At 42.3% G+C, this 27,939-nt stretch overlaps 1 protein-coding gene across 2 annotated transcripts; it reads right to left on the bottom strand.

Annotated features, from left to right (window-relative positions):
• Positions 1 to 989: 989 nt before the first annotated feature.
• LOC308281331 (WAS/WASL-interacting protein family member 2-like) lies at positions 990 to 27,875 on the bottom strand. Of its 2 annotated transcripts, XM_080721485.1 has the most exons (8): positions 27,423 to 27,875; positions 21,229 to 21,367; positions 18,346 to 18,478; positions 17,775 to 17,894; positions 13,266 to 14,045; positions 7,461 to 7,691; positions 5,069 to 5,170; positions 990 to 4,418 (listed from the first exon to the last, which is right to left on the bottom strand). In XM_080721485.1, the coding sequence occupies exons 2-8, from the start codon at positions 21,289 to 21,291 to the stop codon at positions 4,375 to 4,377; spliced, it is 1,473 nt and encodes a 490-aa protein (XP_080577611.1). In that variant the 5' UTR covers positions 21,292 to 21,367; positions 27,423 to 27,875; the 3' UTR covers positions 990 to 4,374. The 2 variants fall into 2 exon arrangements, with proteins under 2 accessions (XP_080577611.1, XP_080577612.1); XM_080721486.1 differs by lacking the exon at positions 7,461 to 7,691.
• Between the last annotated feature and the right edge of the window lie 64 nt (positions 27,876 to 27,939).

Genomic DNA, 27,939 nt, shown 5'->3' with positions numbered 1-27,939 from the left:
ACTGTGCTGTGAATTAGCCTACAGCACGACTCAAAACGTAGCGATACATACAGACACTCAGAAGGAGACACAGTAATAGCCTATGACTGACTTCAAATCATTAAATCAACGACTGATAAATGAATGGCATGAGACAGCTCCTCTATTGCAAAGATAAACAGCTCATTGCTCAGAAGACTGCTTGCTCTCTCCCTGGTGTGAATGTAACAGGGCCATGATGATAAAGGCCATTGTAGGCTCATGATCAAACAGTGGAACTACTTCAAAAGGGGAGGACCACCCATTTTCAACATTTCAACTAAATCTACTCAGATTCTTTAAAAGTAGCAATGCCAAATTACTGTTACATTTACAAGTAAGTCAACATTTTACTTGAGTGGGCCTATAATATATTGAAATAATCAGCTACAGTAAAAGTACCTCAGAATTGCACAATAGGTAGGTAGTGCAAGTTATTTTCTTTGTTTAAATAGCTCTATATTCTGTTTGTTCAGTAAGAGGAGTCTTCATGTCTCTCCAGCTCTATTTGAACAGAAATGCATTTTCAGGTCAGGATACCAACATGACACAAAGAAATGAGCAGACAACATTGGAAATGGAACTATAAAAATGAAGTTGATAATGGCTACTCAAGAGACATACTGAACACACTATTCTATAACAATGATTACCATCAGAATATAGTCCTTTGGGACGCCTGTTGGCCTAGTGGTCCAGGCGCATGCTATGGTTCCTGTTGGCGTTGCCAGTTCGATTCCCGATCCGGAGGACCTTTGCCACGTCATTCCCCATCTCTCTCCCCATTTCCTGTCAGTCTACTATCCTATAAAATAAAGCCCAAAAAACAATCTTAAAAAAGTATCAGTATCACCTACAGTAATTGAGTTAAACTAAAACATACTAAGTTACAGCAAGGAAGACCACAAAAACCAAGTACCCTTTTCCCCAAAGGCATATATTTATTTGAAATTATTTCAAATGATAAAAACATGGTTGATTAACATGAAATGACCACAGGCAAGACAGGGGTTTTTGCTCTTACATCAGATAGGATGAGAATATGAGACAAATGTCGTGATTGGTCACCCGTGTGAAAAAAAAAATCATACATCCAGGATAGGAAACACATTTTTGTACAACAGGCAAACAAGATGCTCTCTGCATGTGTGAAAGATCACCACGATTGCCTTGGTTACCAAATGGCTCTTTGACCACTACAAAGTGTTAACCCAAAACCATTCATAACCTGAATCTTTCCAGAAGCCGTTAAGTTATTATGACCAGAACCAACCACCCCTGAGGAGGGAGGTACATCATAAAAAGTAAAGTGAAAATACAAGTTGGTATACACAGTGGTTCTCTCTAAGTGGAGTCCAAAGTGAGGTTCCAGGGGATCCCGAGCAAAAAGTAGTTAATATAGCATCAGTTATGTTAACCACTTTGTCCCTTTATATGTTGGCGACGAGTGGTCCGTGGGCCAAATACATATCAATTTGGGGGTCCTTGAAAAAGTTTTGAGTAGCCATCGCTTTAACGCCAGCTCCTGATAGAGCAGGGCCCAAATTTGGTTAGTTCAGAGAAGCTCATCTGAAACTGAGCTGTATGTAATGGAGATAAAATCCACAACATGTGACAGACATTTTCACGTACTTCTTGTAGTGAAAAGAGCCAAAAGGCTGGTAGCTGGTGTTTATTTTCCTACCCTGGTATACATCCATGCAACGCTCGTACACACACATACACACACACACACCTATGGCCAAGCATACAGAGAAGTGCTACAAAGATAACCTGTCTATCTGACCATGGCGAAGCCCATCCGAGTGGACCGTTGTTATAGCTTTTTAATCATTTTTTGTATTTTCTATATTACAGCCTTTTTACAACATAAAAATAGATCAATAACTATGATTAGCATATTCCTCCTCATATTTAAAGTAAATATACAATATTTAATGCATTTTTCAAATAGAATAGTTTCCTCTTTTAACTTTTTTGTCGTTGCCATAAAATGAATGCACTGGTACCGATAAGAGTGACAACGTTTCTTTTGTGTGTGTATAAGGCACGGACCAGTAAGAGTTTCAATGGAGGACATCTTGAACTGATCCATGGTGTGTTCTCTTTCTGTATGCTATTATGCAGTGCTCTACTTCAGTGGTTCTCAACCTATGGGCAGGGGGCCCACCGATTGGGCTGTGAGGAGATTGCAAGTGGGCCCCTAGATAATTGACAAAACACTAAGATTTTAATGATAATATATAACAATAAAAAACGCTCTTGAGATTTTCAAGTGGGTCGCACCCCTGACCCAGAAAAGGTTGAGAACCACTGCTTTTCTTCACTACAATGTATTGACTGCAAAACTAAAGCATGGAATCACAAGAAACAAAGGAGAAGAAATTTAAAAATAGAACATCATCCATCTGCTCCAACAGATCTGGCACTTAAGTGTTTCCTTTTTTTGGTCTGTTGCTACCAATGAGAATCCTTACAAATCATTCCTTGCATAGCAATGCATTTAAAAACAACAGTATCTTTCTCACCAAACAGTCCTTTAGAACAGTGGTTCTCACAGTGGGGTCAGGGAACCCCCAGGGGGTCATTGAAGGGGTTCCCCAGGTAATTTATTTTAATTTATAGCATCACAATCAGTGATGCTATATATTACAATATTTATCCCTATTTTATACTTTAGCCATTAGCCATTAAAAAAATAGCAAATCTACAAACTCGTAACGCACAGCAATGTCACACGTTGTGAGTTTGTATTTCCATTTTTGGAAAAAAACATTAAAATAAGAAAAAAAGAAAAAGGTGAAACATTTGGAATCATTTTTAAATTATTTTTAAACACAAATCACCTCCTGTATGCTGGTCCCTGGACAGAATCTTGTCAGAATTCGGGGTACATTTGGGGGTCCTTGACGTGAAGATGGACTAAAATATTCCATAACAGAGATATTTCTGTGTTAGAAGGATTTCACAGACTTCACCAAGGTCCCTTATAAAGTCCTGAAATACAACACCGCATACTTCCAGTCTTATCATTGGTCCATGGACAGGACAGGAATAAGGAATTAACTTTACCTTGGACTCCACCTTGTGGTAAACATAGGAATCACTGCGCCTTTAACAAAGCAGGGCCAATGGGTACCTGCTTTTCCTTTATCATTGACATTGAGCAGAACCCCTTAAGTTGTTACGTTCACATGACAGTAATCCTGTTGGGGGGGGGGGGGGGGGGATAATAATCTGTTCCCCATTTATATATATATATGACCATCCAGCATCCACAGGTGCCATCATACACATTGCACAGTGTCATGGTTTAGCAGTTTAGCTGCCAAACACCAATGGCATTATAAGACGTGAAAACAGGAGAAAAAAAGAAAAAGAAAGAAAACGGAAATAGAAAAGGATCCTCAGTAAATGTAAAAGCTAGCCTTTCAAGGGTTCTCTCTCACAAATTGGCAAGCATTCAAGTAATCTTTGTCCATGACGAAACCATGTTGGTTATATGCGAGCAACATCAATGGAAAACTACTCATTCTGCTCCAGCTCTGTTCACCTTATCCCACCCATTTTGGCACACTGGGAGAGGGAGGGAATTACATTCCGCACACTTGCCCTCCTGGCACTGCTGGAATGACTATTTATGACCAAAAAAATAAAAATAAAATAAAAAATCATATCGTCCATACATATGCTCATAATTATGTCAGCGAGTGTGAGTAGCCAATCATTGCATCATAAAAATACAAACAAATGGCACAGTTGTCCAATCATTAGTGTTAAAATGTCACTTTCCCCGATGACCCCACAATCAATCTGTACTACAGAAAATAAAATAAAGTAAAAATAAGTGGGAAAAAATAAATCAAAAACATATGTTAACATTATCCTGGAATATGCATCAAAAGAAAAACATGGAATGCATACATTTTGGAAGTTTCAGAGTTGGTCCTGCTTACGTAGTGTCAACGTGACACCTCTAACGTCCGTCCTGTGAGTGAAGACCTAGTGATGACCACAATGCTCGAAACAAAGAGTTTTGCTTCTCAGTTCAAAGTGTTTTTTTTGTTTTGTTTTGTTTGTTCTAGTATTACTAAGACAGTGCCTGTCATGTAGTGTACTACAATGTAGTGTCATTACCTGGGTAGTTGCAAATGCATTCGTCACATGTGCTTCTGGCTGGTGCTTTAGTGTTATGTAGTTTTAAGTGTCTCTGTGTGTGTGTGTGTGTGTGTGTGTGTGTGTGTGTGTGTGTGTGTGTTTGTGATACGAGTGCTTCGTGCCACTCCCCTGAACGTCCATTCTTTAAGACTGATTTGAGTCATCAAGTCCTTGCCGTTTCCTGAGCGTCGGCTGAGTTCACCTCCCCACTGGAGGAGCTGGAGGTGCTCCTCTTATCATTGCTAAGAGGAAGGAGAAACCAGGGTTACGGTATGTGACGTCAGTTTTGTCCTTGCTATTAAAAAGAACCCCGCTGGTGGCAAACATTAACTTGACAACAGCATAAATTCCAGATAGTTAAGACGTTTACTATCAGCCTGCACTGCAATATGGGATGTTAAAAGTGCAAGACCTACTGACTGCATGATCTCAAAGCTGTTCTTCAAAACATTGTAATGAAGCTGAACTAAAACCAGTAGTTGTGTTCTGTGGATCAAATTGTGGCTATTTTAAGCATTTAAAAGTTACTGGCAAAATTGACAAATGCTGTTTTTGCCAGTAACAGAATAATAATAATAATACACAAAAAAGCAGTAACCATTTATTTCCTGCTCTCAATCTCTGCCTCCGTGTGAGATAAATAGATACTATCTATTAGATAGGGTTCTGGAATAGCAAATTACGACAAGGGGCGATGACACTCGATTAACACATCATCGCTCGACCGCGTCGCTTAATTCAAAGAAGAGATCTAAAAGCAGACAAGCTTGTCGATCGTTTCATTTAGGCAAGCGACAATGTAGTGCGAGTATTGAGTAATAATTAGGCATGATTTAAGCCTCTCCTGTGTTTGTTCATCAACATGGCAGAATATAAGGAGACTGACTTGTACCTTTATTGCTTTTGCTGGGGTAAATCTTATTGAAATGCCTGTACTCCTCCGGAGGCGGAAGGTCTTCAATGGGGTGGAAGTTGAATTTTGACTCAAAATCATCTGTAAGACAAAAAGGTAGGAGAGTTAAGCAATAATGCTAAAATATAGAGAATACTAAAAACAAAATGGCATTCACTTACGCCTGTACTTAATTATTTTGCGGGTATAAGCAGACCTCTTTTAAACCGAGACAATGTCATCTAGGAACTGACTCACAGAGGAACTGGGAGGGCTCATTTGAATGTCTGCAGGGTGAAATTTGACTGCCATCGACTCCCATCACAACAGCCTACATTGTGTCTTAGATATCAAAACAATATCATGTTGACTTTGGATACCAGGGCAGGCCTAGCTAAACAGGAGGAAAAATAACTCCAATCCTATTGCAAACAGTCATCAATGATTTATCAAACTAATCCTAGATATTGTGTTCAAAGCAAGTTATGCTCCTTTAGTAGGAACAACAGAAAGCCTATTAAGTGACTAATTCGGCATTTAGACATAAGACCTTTTCAAAAAGGCAGTTTTACCTGAAAAAGTATTATGAATATCAAACTTAAATATACAATATGAAAATGTAACCCATGTCCAATATACTGTATACCGTGTAATGCATATCTATATTTATCTACAGTATATCTATACAGATATCTATTATATCCATCAATAGGGTGGAATATAGGGTGGTCATATGTCCAAAACTGTTACTTTTCAGGACTCAAATTCAAAAGTAACAAAAGTAGCAGATCTATAAGCTCGAAATGCAGTGCAATGTGGATCTGCTACTTTTTATGGTTTTGTGCCACTCTGTATGTAGTATGATCAAGATAGGAGATTTCCGCCCAACAGTGACAATATATATTCCAGGGTTTCCTGCAGGAAAAAGTCTTGACCAGGGGGGGATCTTGCGCCGAATTTTTTTGATAATTAATTAATTAATTCCAGTAATTAATTCACTTAATTTTTAATATTAATTCTTATTTTTGCCCTCAAAATAATAAGAGAACATTTATCATTTTTGGCCTAAAGAAGTAAAGAGAAGTGTCTTCATTATTTTCAAGGTATTTGTACTTTACTTGTCTATTTCCAGTTTTCAGTATTTTGATTCCTTCTACTCCACCACAATTTCGGATCCAAATATTGTACCTTTACTCCACTACAAAAACATACATTTTATTTGCATAGACCTGATTGCTTGTTTCTCTCACAAACAAAACATGGCAACGCTGAGCAAAGTTAGACGGTCGGAGTTGGAGATGTGTTTATCTTAACACACAAACACTTGCAAGCAGGCTGGACACACATGCAGCTCAGTAACGTGTGGATATGTGTCGCTGTTGGGAGGAAACGTCGGAAAAGCAGTGTTGATCACCAGCCCAGGAGTTTGTTCTGACTCTTTGAAAACAAAGACACACACGCGCCTCTCTACCTAGCGCTACTCCTGTGCCTGTTTTGGGGGATTGAGAAAACTCACAGCTAAAGACTAGTTTCTCCATAACAGTCACTTCATGTTCGCACAATGAGGCATGTCGCTTTACGGGTTGCATTGCGCGATTTTGAATTAGTTGCAGGCAGTTGAGCGCTCATCGCGTCCGGATGCACGTCTTTTTTTTGCATAATGTGAGCCTGTAGATTAGCGGTTTTCATCAAGCTCACACGCCAGCAAGCCTGCACTGCACAACGTTCGTACGGGAGGGACTGGGGGGGAGAGAGAGAGAGAGCGAGAGAGAGAAACGGAACACTATTGCCCCGTTCAAGTAGGCTAAAGAAACATATCCAATGTTAATGCAGGCAGCATGTAGGATCCGCATTTGCAAACTGTTGACTCGCTGGGAGGTGAAGATGATGAAAACTTTTTGTTGTGGTTCTCATCTTGGCATCGCGTCCTATCGGACACATAGCGGCACTGTTAGCATGTCGGCTAATAATATAGCTCTCCCTATCTCTGCAAGTGTGTGTGTGTGTGTGTGTGTGTGTGTGTGTGTGTGTGTGTGTGTGTGTGTCTAATGACGACGACGTGAAGTCTCTTTGCAAAAAAGGGGTATGGTGTATGCTCTGCACGCTGCAGCCATACAGCACAGCACAAAAGAATAAAAAATAACAACTATGTAACACAAATCTATCTGGTGTTAATGTGCGCTGATAGACAGCGCAGCGAGGCAGGATGCATGCACATTCTTGAACACATTCCAGAGCCGTGTCGCCTGCCTGTACGCTTTTAGGAGGAATTTTGCATCATTTTCCCTGGACGTCTGGCCGGGCGGGGGCGATATCAGACCGGGCGGGGCGCCCGGCCTATATAACGGTGGCGGAAACCCTGTATTCGCAGTCTACACCTACTCACTCTTACCTATTATCATAGACTTGGAGGAGGAGTGTCCGTTGCGAATGGGAGGAGGTGGGGGCGGGGGTCCAGCAGGCGTGCGGGAGGACGAGGAGGGAGGCGGAGGGGGCTTGCCTCCTCGGCTGTGCGACTCTGAGGAGGTGCTGTGGGCCGCGGAGCTGTGGACTCGGTAGGGAGGAGGGGGAGGTGGCGGATCCCTGCTGCCGTTTCGAGACCCGGGATGAGGTACCTGGGGTGCTTCAGGATCAACAAATACACAAAGACACACACGGACACGATGAATCAGAGATTGCTCAACTTCTAATGACACTACACAATCAAACCATTCACTTTTTCCCTGCACTGTTTTTCTACCTGTCATACATAACTTAAATAAAAACGATATGGCAACGATATGGCTGTGAGTTCACCCTAAAGATAACACAGGCTTTTAAAAGCTCCAGAGAACTACGCATATTGCTGATGTGTCACCAGTGTAGTCTCAAGTCTGCTCACAGCGCTGTGCACATCAAATATGGACTAGCATTCATAATAAAACAATGTTTTGTTCTCAATTTTTGTTCAATCTGGATCGGAACGTGGATTGATGACATGATATCCGATCTCGGATTAGTGAATGACTTATGGATTGGGAATAAATAGTGAGTAGGAGGGATAGAAGGGATAGATCAGGCCTTGAAGGTATTGGGGATGCCATGCCTTTGGGTTGCCTTCTAGGCCATAACATCAGTGTTTTGTACTTGGTGGGTGCAAGCAGCTCAACCGGGAGCAATTGACCGATCGCTATGCCCCTCCTAAAGCCGTGCTTGCCCAATGCCACGTTTAGCGACAGGTTACTAAGGCGGGTGCCTTGGCAAGCTGCCATGGCGGCGTGCAGCAATAGCACCCAGCTGCAGACTAACCTGCCACAAACAAACACACGTCCAGGAAGAAAACAATAGCCTATACTAAAGTCAGATTAACATACAGTACACAAGTTTTACCAGTTATATTTTCTCATGAAGTGCTCCTAAATTATTCCCGTGGGTTTGTGTTGGTCAGTGCAATCCGTTCTGTTTTTGTTTCAGTGTTTGTGACACGGAAGCGAGTGGGTGGGACGTTCGCGAACGAATCGAGTCTGTTGAACGACTCTTTGAAATGAACGATATGATTCGGTTCACAGTAGGGAGCCGTTCCTTTCTAATGAACAGTGGTGGGAAAGGTACTACATGTCTTTACTTAGGTAAACATATCAATACTGCAATCAAGTTTGGAATGTTATTAATGTACTAGAGTAAAAGTAAAATAGTATTGGTTTCAAAATGTACTTAAAGTACCAATATTAGAACGTACTCATTATGCAGAATGTCCTGTTTCACAGGTTTTCCAATGAGTAAAATGTAGAAAAATCATTTGCAAATAGCCGATCTACAAGCTCACAATGCATCGCAACGTGACACATTGTGAGCTTGTAGATCACCTATTTTCAAATGCCAGAAATGTATCCAATGGCCAAAATGTATAGGCCTATATGGGTGGAAGTGATTTACAATCATAATCAAAATCTACAAAGTAACCAGTAACTAAAATGAGCCAGTCTTTTGAACGGCTCTTTGAAAGGAACGGATCTCAGAGATCCGGTTCACTTCAAAGAACCATAAATCCCATCTCTATCTAGCAGCCAGACACCGATGCGCGCCGCCATGGCAGCTTGCCAAGTCTGCTGCGTTAGTAACCTGTTGCTAACTTGGCATTGGACAAGGACGGCTTTAGGAGGGGCATAGCGATCGGTCAATTGAAGGGAGCAGAAAATACCCAGCATACTAGTGATGCACGGGTCAGGTTTTTTTTTTTTCATAACCCGCACGGCCCACAGCCTGCACGGAACGTAACCTGCCTGCCCGCGCCGCAGAACAATGTACAAATCAATGAAGCCGCCCGCCCCGCAACCCGCATTAAAAAAAATGATGGTATATCATCTCCACAATAGCTCATCTTTATATACGGCTCTTCTAAGTACCCAAAGTCGCTTTACAGAAAGGTTTACAGTAGCACAATATTGTCATGGGCTAAATAAACAAACGTGTTGTTTAAATTGGGGTTTAGCCTATTTGACAGCAAAAAGACTTTCATTCAAAGACGTTCAGTCTCTCTAAATCGCAGGAGCATCGTCGGGGTAAGAATGGCATTTCAGGTTTTATGTCAATCATATTTATACAGCGCCTCGCACTTTAAACAGACAGCAAAAGACGGACAATATTAAATCCTGTTGGTTATTGATTAATCACCAGATTGGAGAGATGGGGCGACTCGAGGTGAGCGTCGTTCATTCAGTCAAAAAATCTGTCTCACTTGCGAAAGTTGTTTCAAATCGTATCCGTTGACTGGCTGGTTATATAACTTAACCGACACAAAGTATTTATAAACAGACTTGTGTGGATGACAGAGACATTTAAGTGAAATCCTGATCAGCGACACGCACTGAATTGTTTGTGCATTCTTCTCTGCTGTGCTCATGTTGTGTCTGATAGTGTCAGCGAGCAAATGTTGGCAAAATGTGGTTTGCGGCCCCAACAGGAGTGGAATTGGGACGGTCCTCACACCAAGGAGCAGAGGAGAAACCTCGCTCCTCTCTGGCGCATTTTTAAACTCGTTCGCTTGTGCTTGTATTCAAAACGTTGTATTCTAATTCTTATAGGCCTACTCTTATTAAGAATAAAGTGTTTATTCTTATTTATTTTTTGCACATGAGAGTGATAACCCGCCCGCCCGCCAATTGAGTCTGAAACCTTGACCCCTGGGCAGGTTGGCAGGCACCGGGTCGGCCCGCGCATCACTACAGCATACACATTCATATTCTGTGTAAGAATATCGATAAGACGACAGTGAGCCCCTAAATGTTCCCAGTGTGCAGGTTGATGCCTTGCATGGCTTCCTCTGCCGTTGGTGTGTGAATGTGTGTGTGCATGGTTGACTCTAATGCACAGGCACTATAGAAATGCAGAGCATTGCAGACCATTAAATCTTCAAAGGGTATTAATAGTGAATCACATTTGTTTTCTTTCACTTTGTGACCAACCCTTCAACTTTCTCCATTTTGTAATGGCATGTGAGCCAACCTTTTCCTTGAATTCAGTTATGCTCTCACATGGCCCCTTTGAGGAGGCAAACGAGGCATCCGAAATCCAATGACAGCTACTGCCCATCGTCTCACTTCATTCATGGTAATGTGTCACAGTGACGCACGCACGCAAGGCAACAAAAAAAGAAAAATCAGCCTATCAGGAGAGAGTTCCCTTTTGTCAGCTTCCAGTTCCAATTTTGTCTGCCAATTTCTTTGTGTCATCACTTCCAATTTCATGTGTTTAATCTGTATCCTGTCCCGAGTTCTCTATGCTGACCGGATAACATTTGTATCCTGACATGATTAATAAAGAGCTGGAGAGACATGGAGACTCCGGTGACTGAATGAGTACTATCCAGGGTTCCCACACATCTTTACCAATTCATTTCCAAAACTTTTCCAGAATATTTAACCCGATTTCCAGGACTACATAACAATAATTCAGCTCAATAACGAGTCGCTTATTCCTATGCGCAATGCCCAAAGACAGATAGTGTATGCCAGTGGTTCTCAACCTTTTCAGGCCGTGACCCCCGAAATAATCATATTTGAAGTGAGTTGAGGAATTTTGTATAACACGGTTTTATTGTGAAAATAGCCGATCTACAGAGGCGTTGTGAGCATGTAGATCTGCTATTTTCACAATTTCTGCAGCTAATATTTGACAATTTGGCCAATGTTTAATTTGTCATTTCATAGATATTAAAAAAAATCAATAACCAAAGACAATGCATAGCTACCTTTTCCAAGACCTTCCAGGACCCTTGATCAATTCCAAAACTTTTCCAGTACTGGATTTTTTTTTTCTAATTTCAAAATATTTCCAGGAAATTCATGACCGTGGGAACTCTGACTATCAGAATATAGAGCGTACACCACTTATGAACTCACATACCCTACCTAAAAAGGTGTGAGATGAAGCTCAGAGTAACACCAAGAACTTACAAAAATGGGGGTGAAAGCAAAGACGGGGAGAGAAAGAGGAATGCTGGAATATTCCAGAGGGCTTGTGGAATGTAGAGGAACCAGGAGGCCTCGTGGCGAAGCGCGCCATCGTCCAATGACAACACGGAGCTCCGGCAAACAAGTGCCTTCCTGTTTCACACTCTCGCTCTCTGAATTCAAATGAAGAAGCTCCGTTTGCAAAACGCTACACATCTATTTTGCCGATGAATATTCATGACCTACGTATATACTGTGTATACTACTTGAAGAAAGGACTATCGATATTTTGGTATTTTATGGAAAGAAATCATTAGATTTGATCAGATTCTTTTGTTTGAGTGGGTGTTCCAACTTTTGCTCAGTTTCAACATCAGAGAGGAGGAAGAACAGCAGATTTTAACTAACCAAATCTAAAAATGCCAAGACGTAGACTAGCTATAGCATGTAACGTGGTCAGTGATACAAACGTGTTACTTTTGGGATTGTTACACTACATCCTTTTAATTTCTTAAAGGACAGTTTGTTTAAAATGACAGAAATAATGTTTTTCTCTATAAAGAGCCGATGTAACTCATGTGCGATTAAAATGGTGAGAGTGCCTACAGTGTATTACAGAGGTCTTCAACATGGGGTCCGGGACCCCTAGGGGGTCCTCAGAGTTACTACAGGGGGTGCGCCAAATCTTTGTGTGATCATGTTTGATTACTTGAACCCTAGCATCCCTATTCTTAGTGGAACATTAGCCAAAAAATAGCAGATCTACAAGTGAGCTTGTAGATCAGCAATTCTTTAGCACAGAGGTTTGGTGTAGAGGGAAAAGAAGAGCAGACTAGTAGGTATTGACAGTTCAAGTGATTAAATATATGAAATACACATTAATCCAACCTACACAGATGATAGTGCTGTCAAGTCTGAACTGTTTAAGAAATAATCCATGTACATCTGCAACACAATTTTATACGATATGTAGTGGGGGTCCCCTGATTCATCTCTCTCAGAGCTAAGGGGTCCTTGGCCTGAAAACATTGAAGAGCCCTGGCGTATTACAAGAAAGTCAATAAGAAGGGTTTGGATGAGAAGGAGATAAATAGTTTACGGAAATGTCACAATTCCAACCCATTACAAACAAAGACCCCACCCAGCCACAGTGCAGTAATTTTAGAATAAGGCAAGGTGTGATCAATATGACCTTTCAGTCTGCTGCCAACAGGGCAAATGTTTGTGTGGTAGTGTTTGTCTCTTGGGTTTAAAATTGGAACCGGGCCACAGAGTTGAGAAATAATGCTTGTTAAAACTTGCGTTGCCTTGTGTCAACATTCCTGGTGCTCACCCTGGAAGGTTAACCGACTAGCGTTTTAGCCAGTGTTGCAAGAAGTACTCTTAAAAACTTAAAAAAGGTAAAGTATCAATACTGCAATATAGAAATACTCTGTTAGAAGTAAAAGTCTGGAATTAAAAATGTACTTAAGTTGAGTGAAAGTACAAAAGTATTGGTAACAAAATTAACTTAAAAGTAGCAAAAGTAGAAAGTTATGCAGAATGTCCCCCAAAAGTATTCAAATGTAAAAAAAAATCTTCCACAAAGTAACTAGCAACTAATGTTTTCAAATGATTGTAGTGGGGTAAAAGTGTAATATTTGCTTCTGAGATGTAGTGGAGTAGGAGTAAAAAAAAAAAGTACTGAAAATTGGAAATACTAAAATACCTCAAGATTGTACTTAAGTACATGTACTTAGTTACTTTCCACTTTTTTTTTGGCATACCTGCTCTGCGGCCGGGAGGCTCTCTGGCAGGCGGCGGTGGTCTGTTGCCCTGCAGGGGAGATGGAGAGGGCGAGGGGGGCGGAGGCGGCGCGTGGCTGCGGGCAACATGGTGGTTGCCGCTGCTGGCAGCCGAGTTCTTCTTATGCAGGGAGTTGTGTCTCTGGGGCAGCTCCGGAGCCCCGTCCACGTGGTGCGAGGAGGGCCCGTTGGAGACGCCGCCGCCGCCCGACGTCGGGTGTCTGTACGGCGGGGGAGGGGGAGGAGCCGCGGAGCCGCCGCCGCCGCCGCTAGTGGGCGGCCTGGAGGAGGACGACAACGACGACGGCCTGGTAGACGGAGGTGGCATTGAATTGGGCGGGGCGGGGCCCCTGCCGGGCGTGGGTGGGAGGGGCTTCTCTCGGTTGTGGTGATGGTGGGAGGAGGAGGATGGAGGAGGAGGGGCTTTGGGGTTGGGGGTGTTGCTGCGGTTGCCCCTGTTGAAGGGCGGCGGAGGGGGCGGGGCCGAGGTGCTGTGCTTCATGCCGCCCACCATGCTGGACGAGGAGGAGGAGTGTGGGGGACCGCTGCTGCTGCTGCTCGGGGGACGGGAGATGTCCGGGAGAGAGGGCCGGTGGTGGTGGTTGTGCTGGGACCTCTGGTGCTCCGGAGGCGAGGGCTTGTCGGGCGGTGAGGGCGGCGAGGGCGAGGCGGAGCGGCCCGTGGGTGGGCGGGGGGCGGCGGGCCGGGAGCCCGGTGGCCTCAGGGCTGACCTGCCCACTGAACCCGCTGAACTGTGGCTGTCTGTGGAGTGGGACACACACAAACATATGCTGGTTAAAGCCGTGTAGCATATCGTCATTGTTGTGTGGAAACCTTGTACATGTATGTCCAAAACCTTCCTTTCATTGTTAGCATTTTAAAAACAATTTAAAATAGTGAAAATAGCCGATCTACAAGCACACAACGCCTCGCGGTGCGAGGCGTTGTGTGCTTGTAGATCCGTTATTTTCACTCTTTTGTGCGACACTTTTGTATGATGTAGGGTTTTAATTTACAACAGAAAACAAATTTTTAACTTGGAGATACGGGGTCTCTGCCGGACAGCAACGATATCGTCTTCCTATCTCCATGTTTTTGTGTTTTTTCGAAAATTAATACCATACTTAATCGTACTAACATAGTCACACTAAAGTATCAAAAGTAGCAGATCCACAAGCTCAAAATGCGGCATGAGGTGTTTAGAAGCTTGTAGATCTGCTACTTTTGGACATAGTGGCCCTCATTTATCAATGGAGTGTAAAAGGCAGTGTATTTCTTTCCCTATATATTTGCGTAGGGCCAGGTTCAAGTCACATTTACTAAAGCGTCCTACCTGGCCAACATTAGCCTACATTTGGTCCCAGCGTTGCCGGCTGAATTTAAATAACACGTCCTTAAATATTCTCGGAACGCCCTGATTTTGTGACCAGAACAAACAGAATACGACATAGCAACGTAAGGAAAGCCAATAGGAAAGTGTTACCGCACACCTCACTCCATTTCGGTCCGCGTTATGGTCCGCGTCCCACAGACTGTCACACACACACACAAGCCCGAGCACTCTTGACAGTGGGGCACTGGGAGTACCATTTATTCCGTAAAGTAAGCAAGCATGCAGCCTACATGAATACACCACACCAGCAGTGTCATGGAATGGAATTACGTTTGGATATTAATTTAACCCAATATCGGCGACGAACGCAATGCGCGTTTGAGTGCAATCATGTACAGTATTTCTATTCCTCATGAGCCATGGGCTGCCCATCTCCCCGATGGCCAGGATAAATCATCCACAGCGTGCGCCGGGCTGGGCACAGCCAGGTTTGGAGCCGGTTTTACAGGACTCACTTCACTGTATAATAACGGTCACGGTCCACGAAAAGATTACAGCCGCGTTGGTCCCGATTCCAGAAAATGCCCTTGCATAAGTGCTCATATAACCTAATATGGGAGCGTTAATATATCCTTGTTCTGAGCCGGCGATCTTAGATTTGTCCCATATTCCCATATCGCTATAGATTTTAATTGCTTGTCATTGTAACTTGAAAACAAAATCGGCGTGCATGTCCATGATGTTTTTATAAAATGTTATATTTTCACAGGGATTATTTATTTAGTGTCTTAGATATACATTTTGGAGTGGATACCCGTGTCACATAGTTAGACAATGCTGCTCCACATGTCTACAATGGAACAAAGTGGTATGAGATGAATCCTACACCACCTCTAAACTGAATATGCGTGAGATATGATCCTACCCTACGCCAGAGTCAAAGTCACGTTGCGATAATAAATGCCGACACTTGCCTAAATGTTGGCGTACGCCAAGGTTTTGATCTGCACCACGTTGATAAATGAGGGCCAAGGTTTCCACCCAACAGAGACGATATACACACAATACCAATGTAAACTGTACTGTGTGACACGTGTGCAAAACCTCTCAAAATCCTTCCTGGCCAATACACCATATACAGTACTCTACCCCATCTACTCACTCCTAGCTCCCCACTAACATCTTCTGTCTCACCATCTGTCTATTGAACAGGCTCCCCCATATTGTTTCATAACTCATTCCAGTAAGACATTTACAGTCGGGCCCCAAATTATATTTCTGAACCTTTAGCCCCCTTAAAGTAGAGTTGCAAAGCGAGATCACTGGGCCAGGATCTTCTGGCAGTGACTCAAACAAACCTTAGAGCCCAAAGGTCACTGTGACTTCACTGTTGTAGCTTTGATGCCCCGCCCCAGGAAGAGCAGGCTAGCCTACTGCCTGCCAAGTTCTGCCTCATATCTGGCACTTTATTTCTGCTCTGCTTCTCTTTTATATTACTTGTTGTTTTCTTTTTCGTGTGTTACCTTGTAACCCTAGTTTTATTATTATGCATTTATTCCTTTTTATAACCAATATTAAATGTGTTATACAAATAAACTTGCCTTGCCTATTACTGTATTAAAATACAAACACATCCCTAGTCTCCCTCATCTTTGTTCTTGTACATTTATTGTGGGCTCGCCTATAGGCGAGCACACTTTAGTTCTTGTCATTATTTATCTATCATGCATACTGTAGACGGGAACTTCGGTTCCGTTCTACTCCTACATACTTAGTGAGAAAATGAAAATAAAAACATCAATGTGTTCAGTTTACAGTGGCGAAGTGTGCTATTATTTTCTATAGCAATCGGCCAAATGGTGGCGCTGTAGGAAGCCTTCGAAAGTGCGATCTTTGAACAGGTATAGCTCATGCTGTGTTATACATACAGCCATGAAACCTGTATACACTTATGCGTCTCCTCATGCCGAACAACTTTTACCCTCTAACTTTTGACCTCTGACCTTTAGGTCTCCCACAATTCGGAATTATATGAAAAACAGTAAAAATCTATCTCCTCCTGGGTTTTTTTCGTTACGCGCACAAAACTTTTTTTTACATGAACTTTGGACCAATACGGTCAGATTTATCTCGGCGGATTTCTTTTAAAGTGAAATATAATGTTTTAATAATTCAATGTATATTGCGGTTTTATGCAAATTATTCTTCGGCCTCTAAATCATACATGCAAAGTTACACGTTCATGGCATTTGGCAAAGATGTAGAGGGTTAGTCAAAGTATCACTGAAACCAATTTTATTCCAATCGGCCAAAGGGGGGCGCTATACGAAGCGTTTGAAATTTCAAACTTCAAACGGGCATAAGTCATGACTCGTTTCGTTTGAAGTCATGCAACTTGCTTACACGCGTGCTTTGACTCGAGCGGAAGACATCTGTGTCATTGTTAAGTAAGCGCCGCCCTTCGATTTTCCGCCATTTTGAGCAGTTTGTAAAACGCGTAAACCCGCTTTTATTCTGGAATTTTCGCTCCACGTGCACAAAACTTTTTTTACGTGAACTTTGGACCGATATCTAAAGATCTGTCAGATCGGATTTCTTTAAAATGTAAACATGCTTTTTTAATAATTCAATGAATATTGCAGTTTTATGCAAATTATTCTTCTGCCTCTAAATCATCTTGCAAGCACATTCCCAATAGGTCAAGGAACAGATACCACCCTTCTCACATTGGCCTGTTATAGCGCCACCAGCAGGTCAACTTTTGCACAACACATTTTTGGAACAAAATGGACCAATCTTTGACGTCAGTAACGTCAAAGAGAGCACTGCCTGCGATCTTGACATTGTGTACTTTTATAGCCATTGTTTTCTGGCTTGAAGCGAGCCCACAATTGTTTCGAAGGAACAATATTTTCTAGTTACAGTAGAATATTGAATGGGGACTTTTGCATAGGACAACATATGAATATTAGCTAGAATGTTGTTGTGCACTCCTCATGCCAATATGCATGATTAACTTCCTTGAGAAAAGCAGATAAGAGTTTGATCTAGATTAACCTTTGTTTGATTTCACATTCATCTTTATTGACCAAGACAGCCCTTACAGAAATAGCCATAAAAAGGTGGATATAATGAAATAATAAGATAACCGCTTTTACCTCCGACTGGTCTCAGTTTTGGCACACCTCCTTGAAAAAGGCCTCCCATTGGCATTGGTCCTCCTCCTCCAAAACCACCACCACCTCCTCCTCCTCCTCCTCCACCTCCTCCGCCCGATTCTAGAGACAAGTGGCATGGTTTTAATAAAACAAAATGCAGTAGTGCACAAATAGTTAAAAATATGATTCAAAAGATTAACACATTTTCGTTGCAATCAATTAAATCTCTTTGAAGGTCCATGATGCCATTGTCTCCATAGACTTCCATGTAATTCATAGTGCACGGATCATGCACTCCCATGCCTAGATCATGCACCACGTGTGTGCACACTGTTCACAGCTTTCAAACAAAAAAATCCGCTTGGAAATCCGTTCAGGCATTCATGAGATATCAGCCATTATGTTTTTACATTATGTAAACAAACATGGCTGCCATGTTTGAAAGATGGGGTATGTGTGGCAACATATGAGTTGTATGTTTCCAGGTCTGCAATGCATGTGTGTGTGTGTGTGTGTGCGTGCGTGCGACCACTCTAAAACTGGTAGCTGTGCTGAACATGGTGCAACTCACTCTCTATAACCGGAGCGCTTCTGTCATTGACGGCAGCCACTTTCTTTAGTCTGGCTCCGTTGCAGATGTCTGACAGCAAGGCCCCTCTGCCCTTGCCTCCATCTCGGTTCACCTTAGGTGTGGCGGAGTTTGCCTATAGGAGAACGTGATCAAAAGGTAAATTCCAATTAAAACCCATTTAGGCCTAGAATTATTGAATGCTTTAACCAGTGAAAAATAGCAGATATACAAGCTCACAGCGCGGCACCGAGTGCCGCGCTGCGAGCTTGTAGATCTGCTATTTTTGAAAAAGTTGTGAAAATGTGTGCAAATCTTTGAATATATGTATTTTCAAAGCGAACGATTGTAACTCAAATTTTGCTTCTGGGTGGAGAGAGGGCGAGATCATTTAGCGACCTACAACCGGGTCGCGACGTGGTCGGTAGTTTTCAGCGACCGGGTCGCTAAATCGACCGACTGGGACGGTAAAACCACCGACCGGGACGCTAGAACCACCGACCGGGACGCTAAAACCACCGACCGGGACGCTAAAACCACCGACCGGGACGCTAAATCGACCGACCGGGACGCTAAAACCACCGACCGGGACGCTAAAACCACCGACCGGGTCGCTAATTCCACCGACCGGGACGCTAATTCCACCGACCGGGACGCTAATCCAGCGACCGGGTAGGTAAATCCACCGACCGGTGGTCGCTTCCACCGACCACCGGGCTACTAACCCTAACCCTAACCCTAACCTCAGTAACCTTACCTCAGTTAGGCTAACCTCCCGACCGGGTCGTTAAATCACCGACCGCGTCGCTAAATCACCGACCGCGCCGCTAAAGCGAGCGACCGGGTCGCTAAATCGACCGACTGGGGCGCAAAATCTTCCGACCGGGTCACTAGATGTACCAACCTGGTCGCTAAATCTACCGACCTAAAACTGCAGGCAGGTCGGTAGATTTAGCGACCGGGTCGGTCGATTTAGCGGCGCGGTCGGTGATTTAGCGACCCGGTCGCTCAATTTAGCGACCCGGTCGCTCGATTTAGCGACCCGGTCGCTGAAAACTACCGACCACGTCGCGACCCGGTTGTAGGTCGCTAAATGATCTCGCTCCTACTGTCTGGGTGGTCCCTGGAACTAAATATTTTGAGTTGGGGGTCTGTGGCCAAATACATGTAATTTGGGGGGTCCTTAAGTTCTTATGAAAAAGTTTGAGAACCACTGACATAGTAGTCTCTCAAGAACAGACTAACTGAGCTCCATTTAAGTGAAAAGGACCTTTTCTTTGACGATGGCTATAGCCAGATTGCTGACATAGAAAAAAGACACTTATAGAATCGGGTCAAAATTCTAATTTTCACGATTTAAAAAAAATAGCAGATCTACAAGCTCGCTTGTATAGCTGCTATTTTTCAATAGTTAAAGCATACAATAATAATACACAATAATGTGTACCCGTTCTAAATGGGTTAACTAACTGCATATTGTAACTGAATGCAATTGTACATTTCAGGGTTTGACAATAACGATTGCCTGACAATAACAACATGACAACATTGCATCACTTTTATTGTCCAAGGTTCAGTTAAAAATAGCCTGTAGCTTTCCAACAGCAGATATGAACATGTTATGGTAACCATATTATGTTTATGGTGGAACAATGTCACTATACGACACACAGTATCCTGTGTTAAGTTTGGGTGACACAAAGATGATTCATCCCACATTCTTAACCAGAGCAACATACATGTCAGCAGCACGTTAAGCAACTATAGTTACAAGTGAAAATAATCTAGGTCAGAGCAACCAGACAAGTATGTATATGTCCCTAGAATTATCATGTAGGAAACAGAATTAATTGTTAAAAGAACTGTTGGGTGTGAGCCAGAAAGGGTAGGGGTGGATCCATAAAGTTAGAAGGCGTTCTCCTTAATGCTATGTCACCGATGAACCCTTGCGCCAGCAGGAAAGGCTGCACACCCTCTCGTCTGTAGTAAAATAAAAAGAAATCTCTCCAAAACAAAGATGGCTTTAGGGAGTTGAAAGCCTCCTTTCCTTGGTGGGAACACTCGGAGCCCCCCACCTCACGTCTAAAATACACTCTTTAGCCAGAAAAGAAGATTTTTCACCATTTCACCAGAAGGCAAAATCTGGTCAATGGAAATTTCTATTGACAATATCTGTAGAGGGCAGTGTGTAGTAGCTAAAACCTGTGGTGAAATATTTTCTTTTCTGGCCAAAAAGTGTATCTTAGACATGAAGTGGGGGGCTCTGTGTGTTCCCACTAAGGTAAGTACTAAGTAGTCTTTCAACTCCCTAAAACCGTCTTTGATTTAGTGAGTAGCTTAAGTGTATTTTTATATTTTACTACAGACGAGAGGCTGAGCAGCCTGGGCTACCGTGGCTGTGAGCACAATGGCTCATCGGTGACATAGCGTTAAGGAGAACTCCTAACGCTATGGACCAGAGGTAGGGTGAATGTAACTTGTGCAATACTAATTTCCTATAGTGGCAAAAAGCATAATAATTCATTTAACAATATCACAAAGTTTATTTCTACAACCACATGTCGGCAAATCTGTCGGTAACCTGTGGAGGCAAATCAAGTTGTGTCTGCCCTCTTCCAAGTCTGTGATTCAACCAGTCACATCAAATAGGTAGGCATTACTAGGCAATCAACTTTTTAAGTTGATGTTGAACTTAAACCATCTGACTGAAAGAGTTAATTTCCTGCGCTACAGACTAATGATGTTTTGTTGGGAACTTGGGATGTACTATATGTGTTTGACAACATTATGTACATACAGTATATTCCACCACTTATGTAAACATTGGAAATTGCAACAGTCAAAACTAATATACTTTACGTATTATTGTACAGTTGTGTTATTAACCTGGTTGAAGGCTGGGGGAGGGGGTGGTCCTGGGGGAGGAGGGGGAGGGGGAGGAATTGGCATGGTGTCCCTCTGTTGGCACCACTGGTCGGTGTGGCGGTTGGTTCACTGTCTCCAATCAGAAGACACACACTGACTCCTGCAAAAAAAAACATGGAAAAACATTTAGCAACTCATAAGATGTTATCAATAGTTATTACACGGCTTGGTTGAATGCTTGGTCAATCGCTGAAATCAGTGTGTTATTTATTGATAACAGACCGCTTCTGTCTATAACAGACCGATGCCTAATCAACGGCTCAGAGCACCTGATGCACTGTGTGAATTCTGTGGCATATCCAACATGAAAGCCATGTAAACAAACACACAGTGTCATTTCCAACTAAACCGTGCTCTCAAGAATGCTTTACAAAATATTTGAATTGAGAAATAGACGATGCAGTAACAGAAAATGGATTCACTTTGTTTTCCCCCAAGGTGACCGTGTTGCGCTGCACAACACTTGTGGAATACTTTCACCATAACTTTAAGCAAGGAAATATGTAGTTTTGTTTTTAGTAGAGTCGTTATAATGACCGCCGAGCCAGACGTTACCCCTTAAGAAAAAAAACAGCCACATACTGGTCAAAATATTGATCAAATCCATCCACTCCATCAGCCACTTGGCAGACAAAATATCTAACTGGCTGCTCAGCAAATCAAATAGCCTGGTGTATTTTGAAGTGTACTCTCTCTGAGCATTTTTGTCCAAAATGCCAAATAACTAATCCTCTGGGCAGCCCTGAAATGAATAGAAACCCCCATCTGTTTCAGCATATAGCCATAAATAAAGTGTAAGTCTTCAGGGTTGTGATAACAACAAGCAAGAGAGACACAGGGACATTTAGCTCGATAGATAGATAGATTTTGAAAAGAACAAGGGACTTGGGCCAGAAATACCAAACAAAAGAAACCACATATAGGCCTTGCTAAAAGAGGCACATTATGCTGAAGGTATGGGCAGGCCAGAAAAGAAAATGTAAATTATGTTCATTCCACAGTCAAACCAAAGTGGGTACAATTGGCAATTTAAACCCCCCAGACATTCTTGTTAGAGGGAACCTGTTGCTGTAGTGGTTCCTTCAATACATTTATCATGTTGTCCCAAATTCTCAGGATTGCCTGCAAGCTACTGTATGCTTCCTTGTAGATTATCAATGATAGGATATTGATAACATCAGCAGGGAGTTGCTCAAGTTTTAATGTACTCAGCTATCAGAAATGTAGCCACCACATGTTGGTGTTTTGGTGCATTAGTACTAATCATAAATATTTTTTGTTTTGTCCTACTGTACCGAATGTTATTTAGACAGAAGGAGGTCAAGGAGCTGTGTTTTAGTAAAGCAACGTAAATATTCAACACTGCCCCAACCCGAGAATCCAGAGAAAAAGCCGTTGATCCAGGCCGCCACGCCCGAGAAACCTGAGAATTTAATTTGATTTAATTTATATAAAACAATCAAAAATCGGATCACCGTTCGGCCTTTCTTAAGTGCTCCAAAGACTGCTTCCGGGTTGGGACCGGAAACGGATATGCTTTTTTGGGGGGGGCGGGACAACACGTTCCTCTGTGCCACTCTCCCCTGCATTTACTTATACAACACTGCAGCTAGCGCAGAAACACTAGCATGGATTAAACTGGGATCTTTTTGCGAGCAGACCACAGCGTGCAAGCAGATCATGCTCGATCCGTGCACCGTCACACACCATTGTGCACGATGGATTGGACATGCACGCCCCCACATTTAAAAAAGGTAAGAAAATTGTGGCAGACAACCATTTAAGTTGCCATTTTTAAGGGCAGTAAATGAGTTTTAATAAACAGCAACTTGTATCCAGAGACAATTAACAGCCGACACTCAACATGAATTGTATTCCACACACTACAGAGAGTCATCATGTAACACCTCCATGTTTAATGTACCATTCCTCATGTTCTATTCCTCATTGTCCAGGCTCTCCTTTTCACTTGGGACAGAACTGCTGTCAACCTTGACTCATGAATAGCGGTGTCTCCCTGGCTCTCCCATTGTAATTGAAGAGCATCACTTGCGATTAGAGATGGACCGATTGCAAAATTCTTGGCCGATACCGATCCACCGGTTTTATGAAGTTCCGTCTGACCTGCCAAAACCGATTTTTCCGATACCGATTTCTTTAGCTAAGAACTAGAAAATAGGGTTGCTCCAATACCCTTTTTTTCAGGCCAAGTAGGCCTACAAGACATACTTCAATTTGAGTACCAATAAGCTAGAAGAACACTAATGCCAAATCAATCATAATAGTACAATATCCAAAATCACAGACAATACCCAGTCTAATATGACCGTCTGGACTAGGCAGGAGGAAAGCAGGTGACGGCGTGACGCATGCTTTTTTTCCCCTTCTTTTTGGAGACGACATTGACGCAGGATTATGGAATATATCCTTACATTGCAAAGGTAATCAGCACCATCTGTATTCTGTAGGCTGCCACTAAGTAGACTGACTGCTACTTGCTAATGTTTACTTTAGTCACAGGACCAGAGCATCATGCTGTGCAGTGACATAGACACAATTGGCATAAAACCGGTATTTATGTCAGTGACCTGCCGGTCACCGATTCGGCCGGTTTGATATCATACCTGCAGATTTTTGATATCGGCCGATTCCGATTTTCCATCCCTACTTGCAATTGTTACTATTGTTCTTTATCCTCACTGGTTCAAACCAAGTGTTGCTTTGTAGGTAATGTGTGGTTAATGTCAGTGCTAAAGGAATTATTATCAGAAGCCATTATCACATGGGCAGATTGTAAAACATTGCAGTGCCATGTAGAACATTCAATGGGGGATAGGATAGCATATCTAATGATAGCAGCACATCAGTCAATTGCTGCTTGACATGCAGACACCACTGTTTGTGTTACATCTGGTAATACTTGCTGACAACAATACCTCAATAGTTCTGGTTTGAAGTTCAAAGCGTGTCAAAAGTTGGACGATCGATCGATCGATAGATAGATAGAGACCAGGCTGACATTTAAAGCGCTTCAGTTTATTAAGCAAACACCAACAGCCGTGTGTGAAATGAAGGAAGTTGCAAGGTAAATAACAGACATAAAAGTCAATCATCAATGTAAGTCAGTGTTGTATTTAGGATTTCTTAACCTGAAATGAGAGGATTGAGGGGAAGATAGGTGAAGAAAAGGATTGAGCGCTAGTAGCACTTTGTTTTTTGTTTTACATACTCTCTAAGTAGACAGCCAATAGCAAAAGTACAGAAGTGGTCAGCTAATTTACTGGCTCTTGTGGAAGTCCCTGCTTCCGTCTTCCCAAAACAGCATAGTTGCGTTGACCGCTCTTGATGATATTTACGCAACTAGAGAGCACTAGTGCCATGTAATTATTGTTATCCCCAAGTCTTCAAATGCAATGTCCAATTACATAATGAATAGCTTGATGTACACAATATATGCATTGTAGACGTCTCTATAAACATTAAACAGGACAGGTATCCTCCTGGCAGAGTATTGTAATTGGTCCTGTTTATTTTCAATGGGACCAATCTGTCGGCTGATTCACTTTGGGGTCAAAAGGTCAAAGGTCAAGGTCACTACCACCAAGGTCAGAATTACAGTTGTCCCACCTTAGGAATGTAGACAGAAGAAGAGATGTACTGTATGTGGTGGTGGGATGGGTTTGCACTCTCAGGTGTGTGTTCAATCACACATGTGAAGATGTGATGACAGCTATTTCCAACTGGGCTGTAAAATAATATTTGTATTCAGTCCACAGCTGGGAGAAGAATCGCTGCAGACTCGGAAAGTGGGCACAAGTAAGCACCTGTGTTTATGTCAACTATATACACACACACATGCTTCATAACACACCTTGCACCTTGCTCAAGTATGTCTTGCATATAGGTATAAAAGAGCAAGATAACAATCAAGTTAGTTGCTCTTTGTCAGAAAACAGGTCATTAGGCCACTTGACAACATTTACAATCATTTTAATTGACATTCAAAAACACGACCACGTCGACCAGTCAGTCACTGTAACAGGTACAGTCACTACTACCCAGAGACTGTATAACAAGGTCTGGAAAACACTGCTCAAGTCTGTCCTATTCAAAAAAGGTGTTTGTGTGTAGCGGCATTAACTTAATTAAAGCATGTACACACAATATAATAAGACATTAAGTGCGGGGATTAAGCTATTTCATGAGTGTACATGTTGTGTCTGCAATGCAGTGTCACAATGTTGCATCAATCCCCTTTTGAGAGGATGATCCAGCAACTGCAACACACTATAAGACTGAACACTTTCTGCTGCAATTAATTGTACTCTGGGAAAAAGTGGTATTTTGGTGTAAACTTTCATGGATAATGTGCTCCTAACTTTTACCCTTCTCAACAGTTTTAAAAAATATCTCAGAGCACCCAAATGCAACGCACTGCACAGCCATTCTAAATCTGTCATCTCTGATTGAGGTCACCGATTCTCCCCAAACCTGTTCGCCGTCTGGGCCCATTGTTGATATGGCACGTTAAGCTGGCTTCTAACCCCACCCTCACCCTTCTTCACTCTTCCATTCCAATAGGCTGCCTGGTTTAAGTGTTAGAGCAGGTTTTCACAGAGGAGAAAAAACAAATGGAATGTCACTGAGCAAGCTCGCCAGTGGAGAGGACGTACAACAAACGGAAACGCACCGCAGGGGAGACAGAAACTGAGAGCCGAGTTTGTCATCCCTTCTCTTCATTGAAAATATGCGAGGAGGGAATCTATCACAGGTTTTGGTAGCGTGTATCTATTCTGCATCTAGCATGAGGCAAGACCCAAATTCAGAGTGAACACTTTTAACTCAAATCATTGCTTCTGGGGGTTCCTGACTTCCTGGAACAAAATATTTTGAGATCGGGGTCCACCGCCAAATATATCATTTTGGGGGTCCTTGACATGACAAAGTTTAGAAGCACTGATATAGCAGAAAACTGTTAGGATTTAGAAGAAATGTAGACTCTGCCTGGGTTGAAGACGAGTCGAAAGCACAAACCCAAATGGCTGAAAAACAACGTGCTTGTAACCATCATGTTAAAATAAATAAATACAAATAACTATGTTTAGAGATTATAACTGAGTACCTAAGTAAGTAATCTTGTAGTTCAGCCAATATGATCCATGAAAAACAAAAACAAAAATGATCAATAAGAGTCAGAAATGGGGGCATTATGTTTGGTGGGAATCTTTGATATTCTAATCTAGTTGATGTTCTGATCTTAAGCAGACAAAATCATGCCAATGTGAAATGTGACAGTTGTCAATTATATTATTATATTATTATATAATAATACCCCATTTGAAACCATGACTTAGAAGTTAGGTCAGTGTTTAAGACTGTTTTATAACTAGCTAGGACGCACACAAAAGGTTCAGCCAACTTTTCATCCTAAAATATGGACCATTGTTTTATCACTGTAGCAGCACACATTAGAGGTAATGTGATGTCTCAACAAGTAGGTCATGATGACTACCATGGTGGTTAGCTAGCTTCCTTTTGGCTCTCTATAGATATAGTTGGCAAATAATCAATGAGAGAAAATGTCCCTCTTTGGGGGGAAAAGCTGAAAGCTGACACACAGCCAAGTGGGGAAGGGGGCGGTCATTGAGGAAGTTTTGTGGTCAACTAAATTAGTAAAGGCAAAGGCCTGTGTTTGCAATATTTCTAACACACTACGAGTTTAATGTTGCCCAAACAACCAGGTGTTGTTTAAAATGATCATATGATGGCCATTAGCTAATTTTGACACAGCCAGCATCCACGAGACTGTATCACTAATAACACTTGTTGAACATTGAGCCATGATTTGATGAAGCTAAAGAAAGCTGCAAATAATTAAACTATATTAATTAAAATATGTCTTTTTATGATGTACAATGGCAGGAGATACATAGCATTCTGAGTTATTTTAACTCATGAAAGTGGGGAAATTGACATATGATATCTATAGTTACTCTCTAGGATTTTGTTGTAGATTTGTCATGGGTGAATCCAAACATTAGTTAACCTTATAAAGGCACATATAGGCCCAGAAGCCTACTCCGTGCCCTTAGAACAAACACGCCATGGAGTCGTATTAATCACATTATAACTTAAATCTGGGATCAACAACTTACCCTGTCTCGAAGAGGATCGCAAGTCTTGTCCTCCCAAAACAACATGAATGGAAAGTGCTGCTGTGGCAAATCTTTGCCTAAAGCAGTGCCTTTAAAAAAAGCTTTGACTAGAATATACGATAGGGTGGCTAACAAGAGACTGCGAAGTTTGGAACGCTTTCACACGTTGCTCGATGAAATAAAAATCAACAACAAGAAACAAAACAACAACGTTAGCAGCACCCCAGAATCCTGAAGTTAGCAGAGCTAACGTTAGCTTGGTCGCTATAGTTAGCCGCTGCTAGTTGAAGGTGTTTACTAATGCCAGCTGTCAGTGTCAGCGGCCACCGACTGTCCACTTGTCGGCGTAAACAACAGGACGCCCTCCTTTGCTATAAATGTTGTCATGTATAAAAACACCCCGACAACTACTCCAACTTGTCCGACAAAATGTCGCTGCGTCGCCGACAACAAACTTTCACCTGCTCGCTCGTCCAGCAAGCAGCAGAAACGTCGGGGAGAGACTCTCCCGTTTATC

Source organism: Nannobrachium achirus (genome assembly GCF_963921795.1).
Source record: "Nannobrachium achirus genome assembly, chromosome: 3".
NCBI lineage: Eukaryota > Metazoa > Chordata > Actinopteri > Myctophiformes > Myctophidae > Nannobrachium > Nannobrachium achirus.
This window is presented reverse-complemented; position numbering and strand designations above follow the sequence as displayed.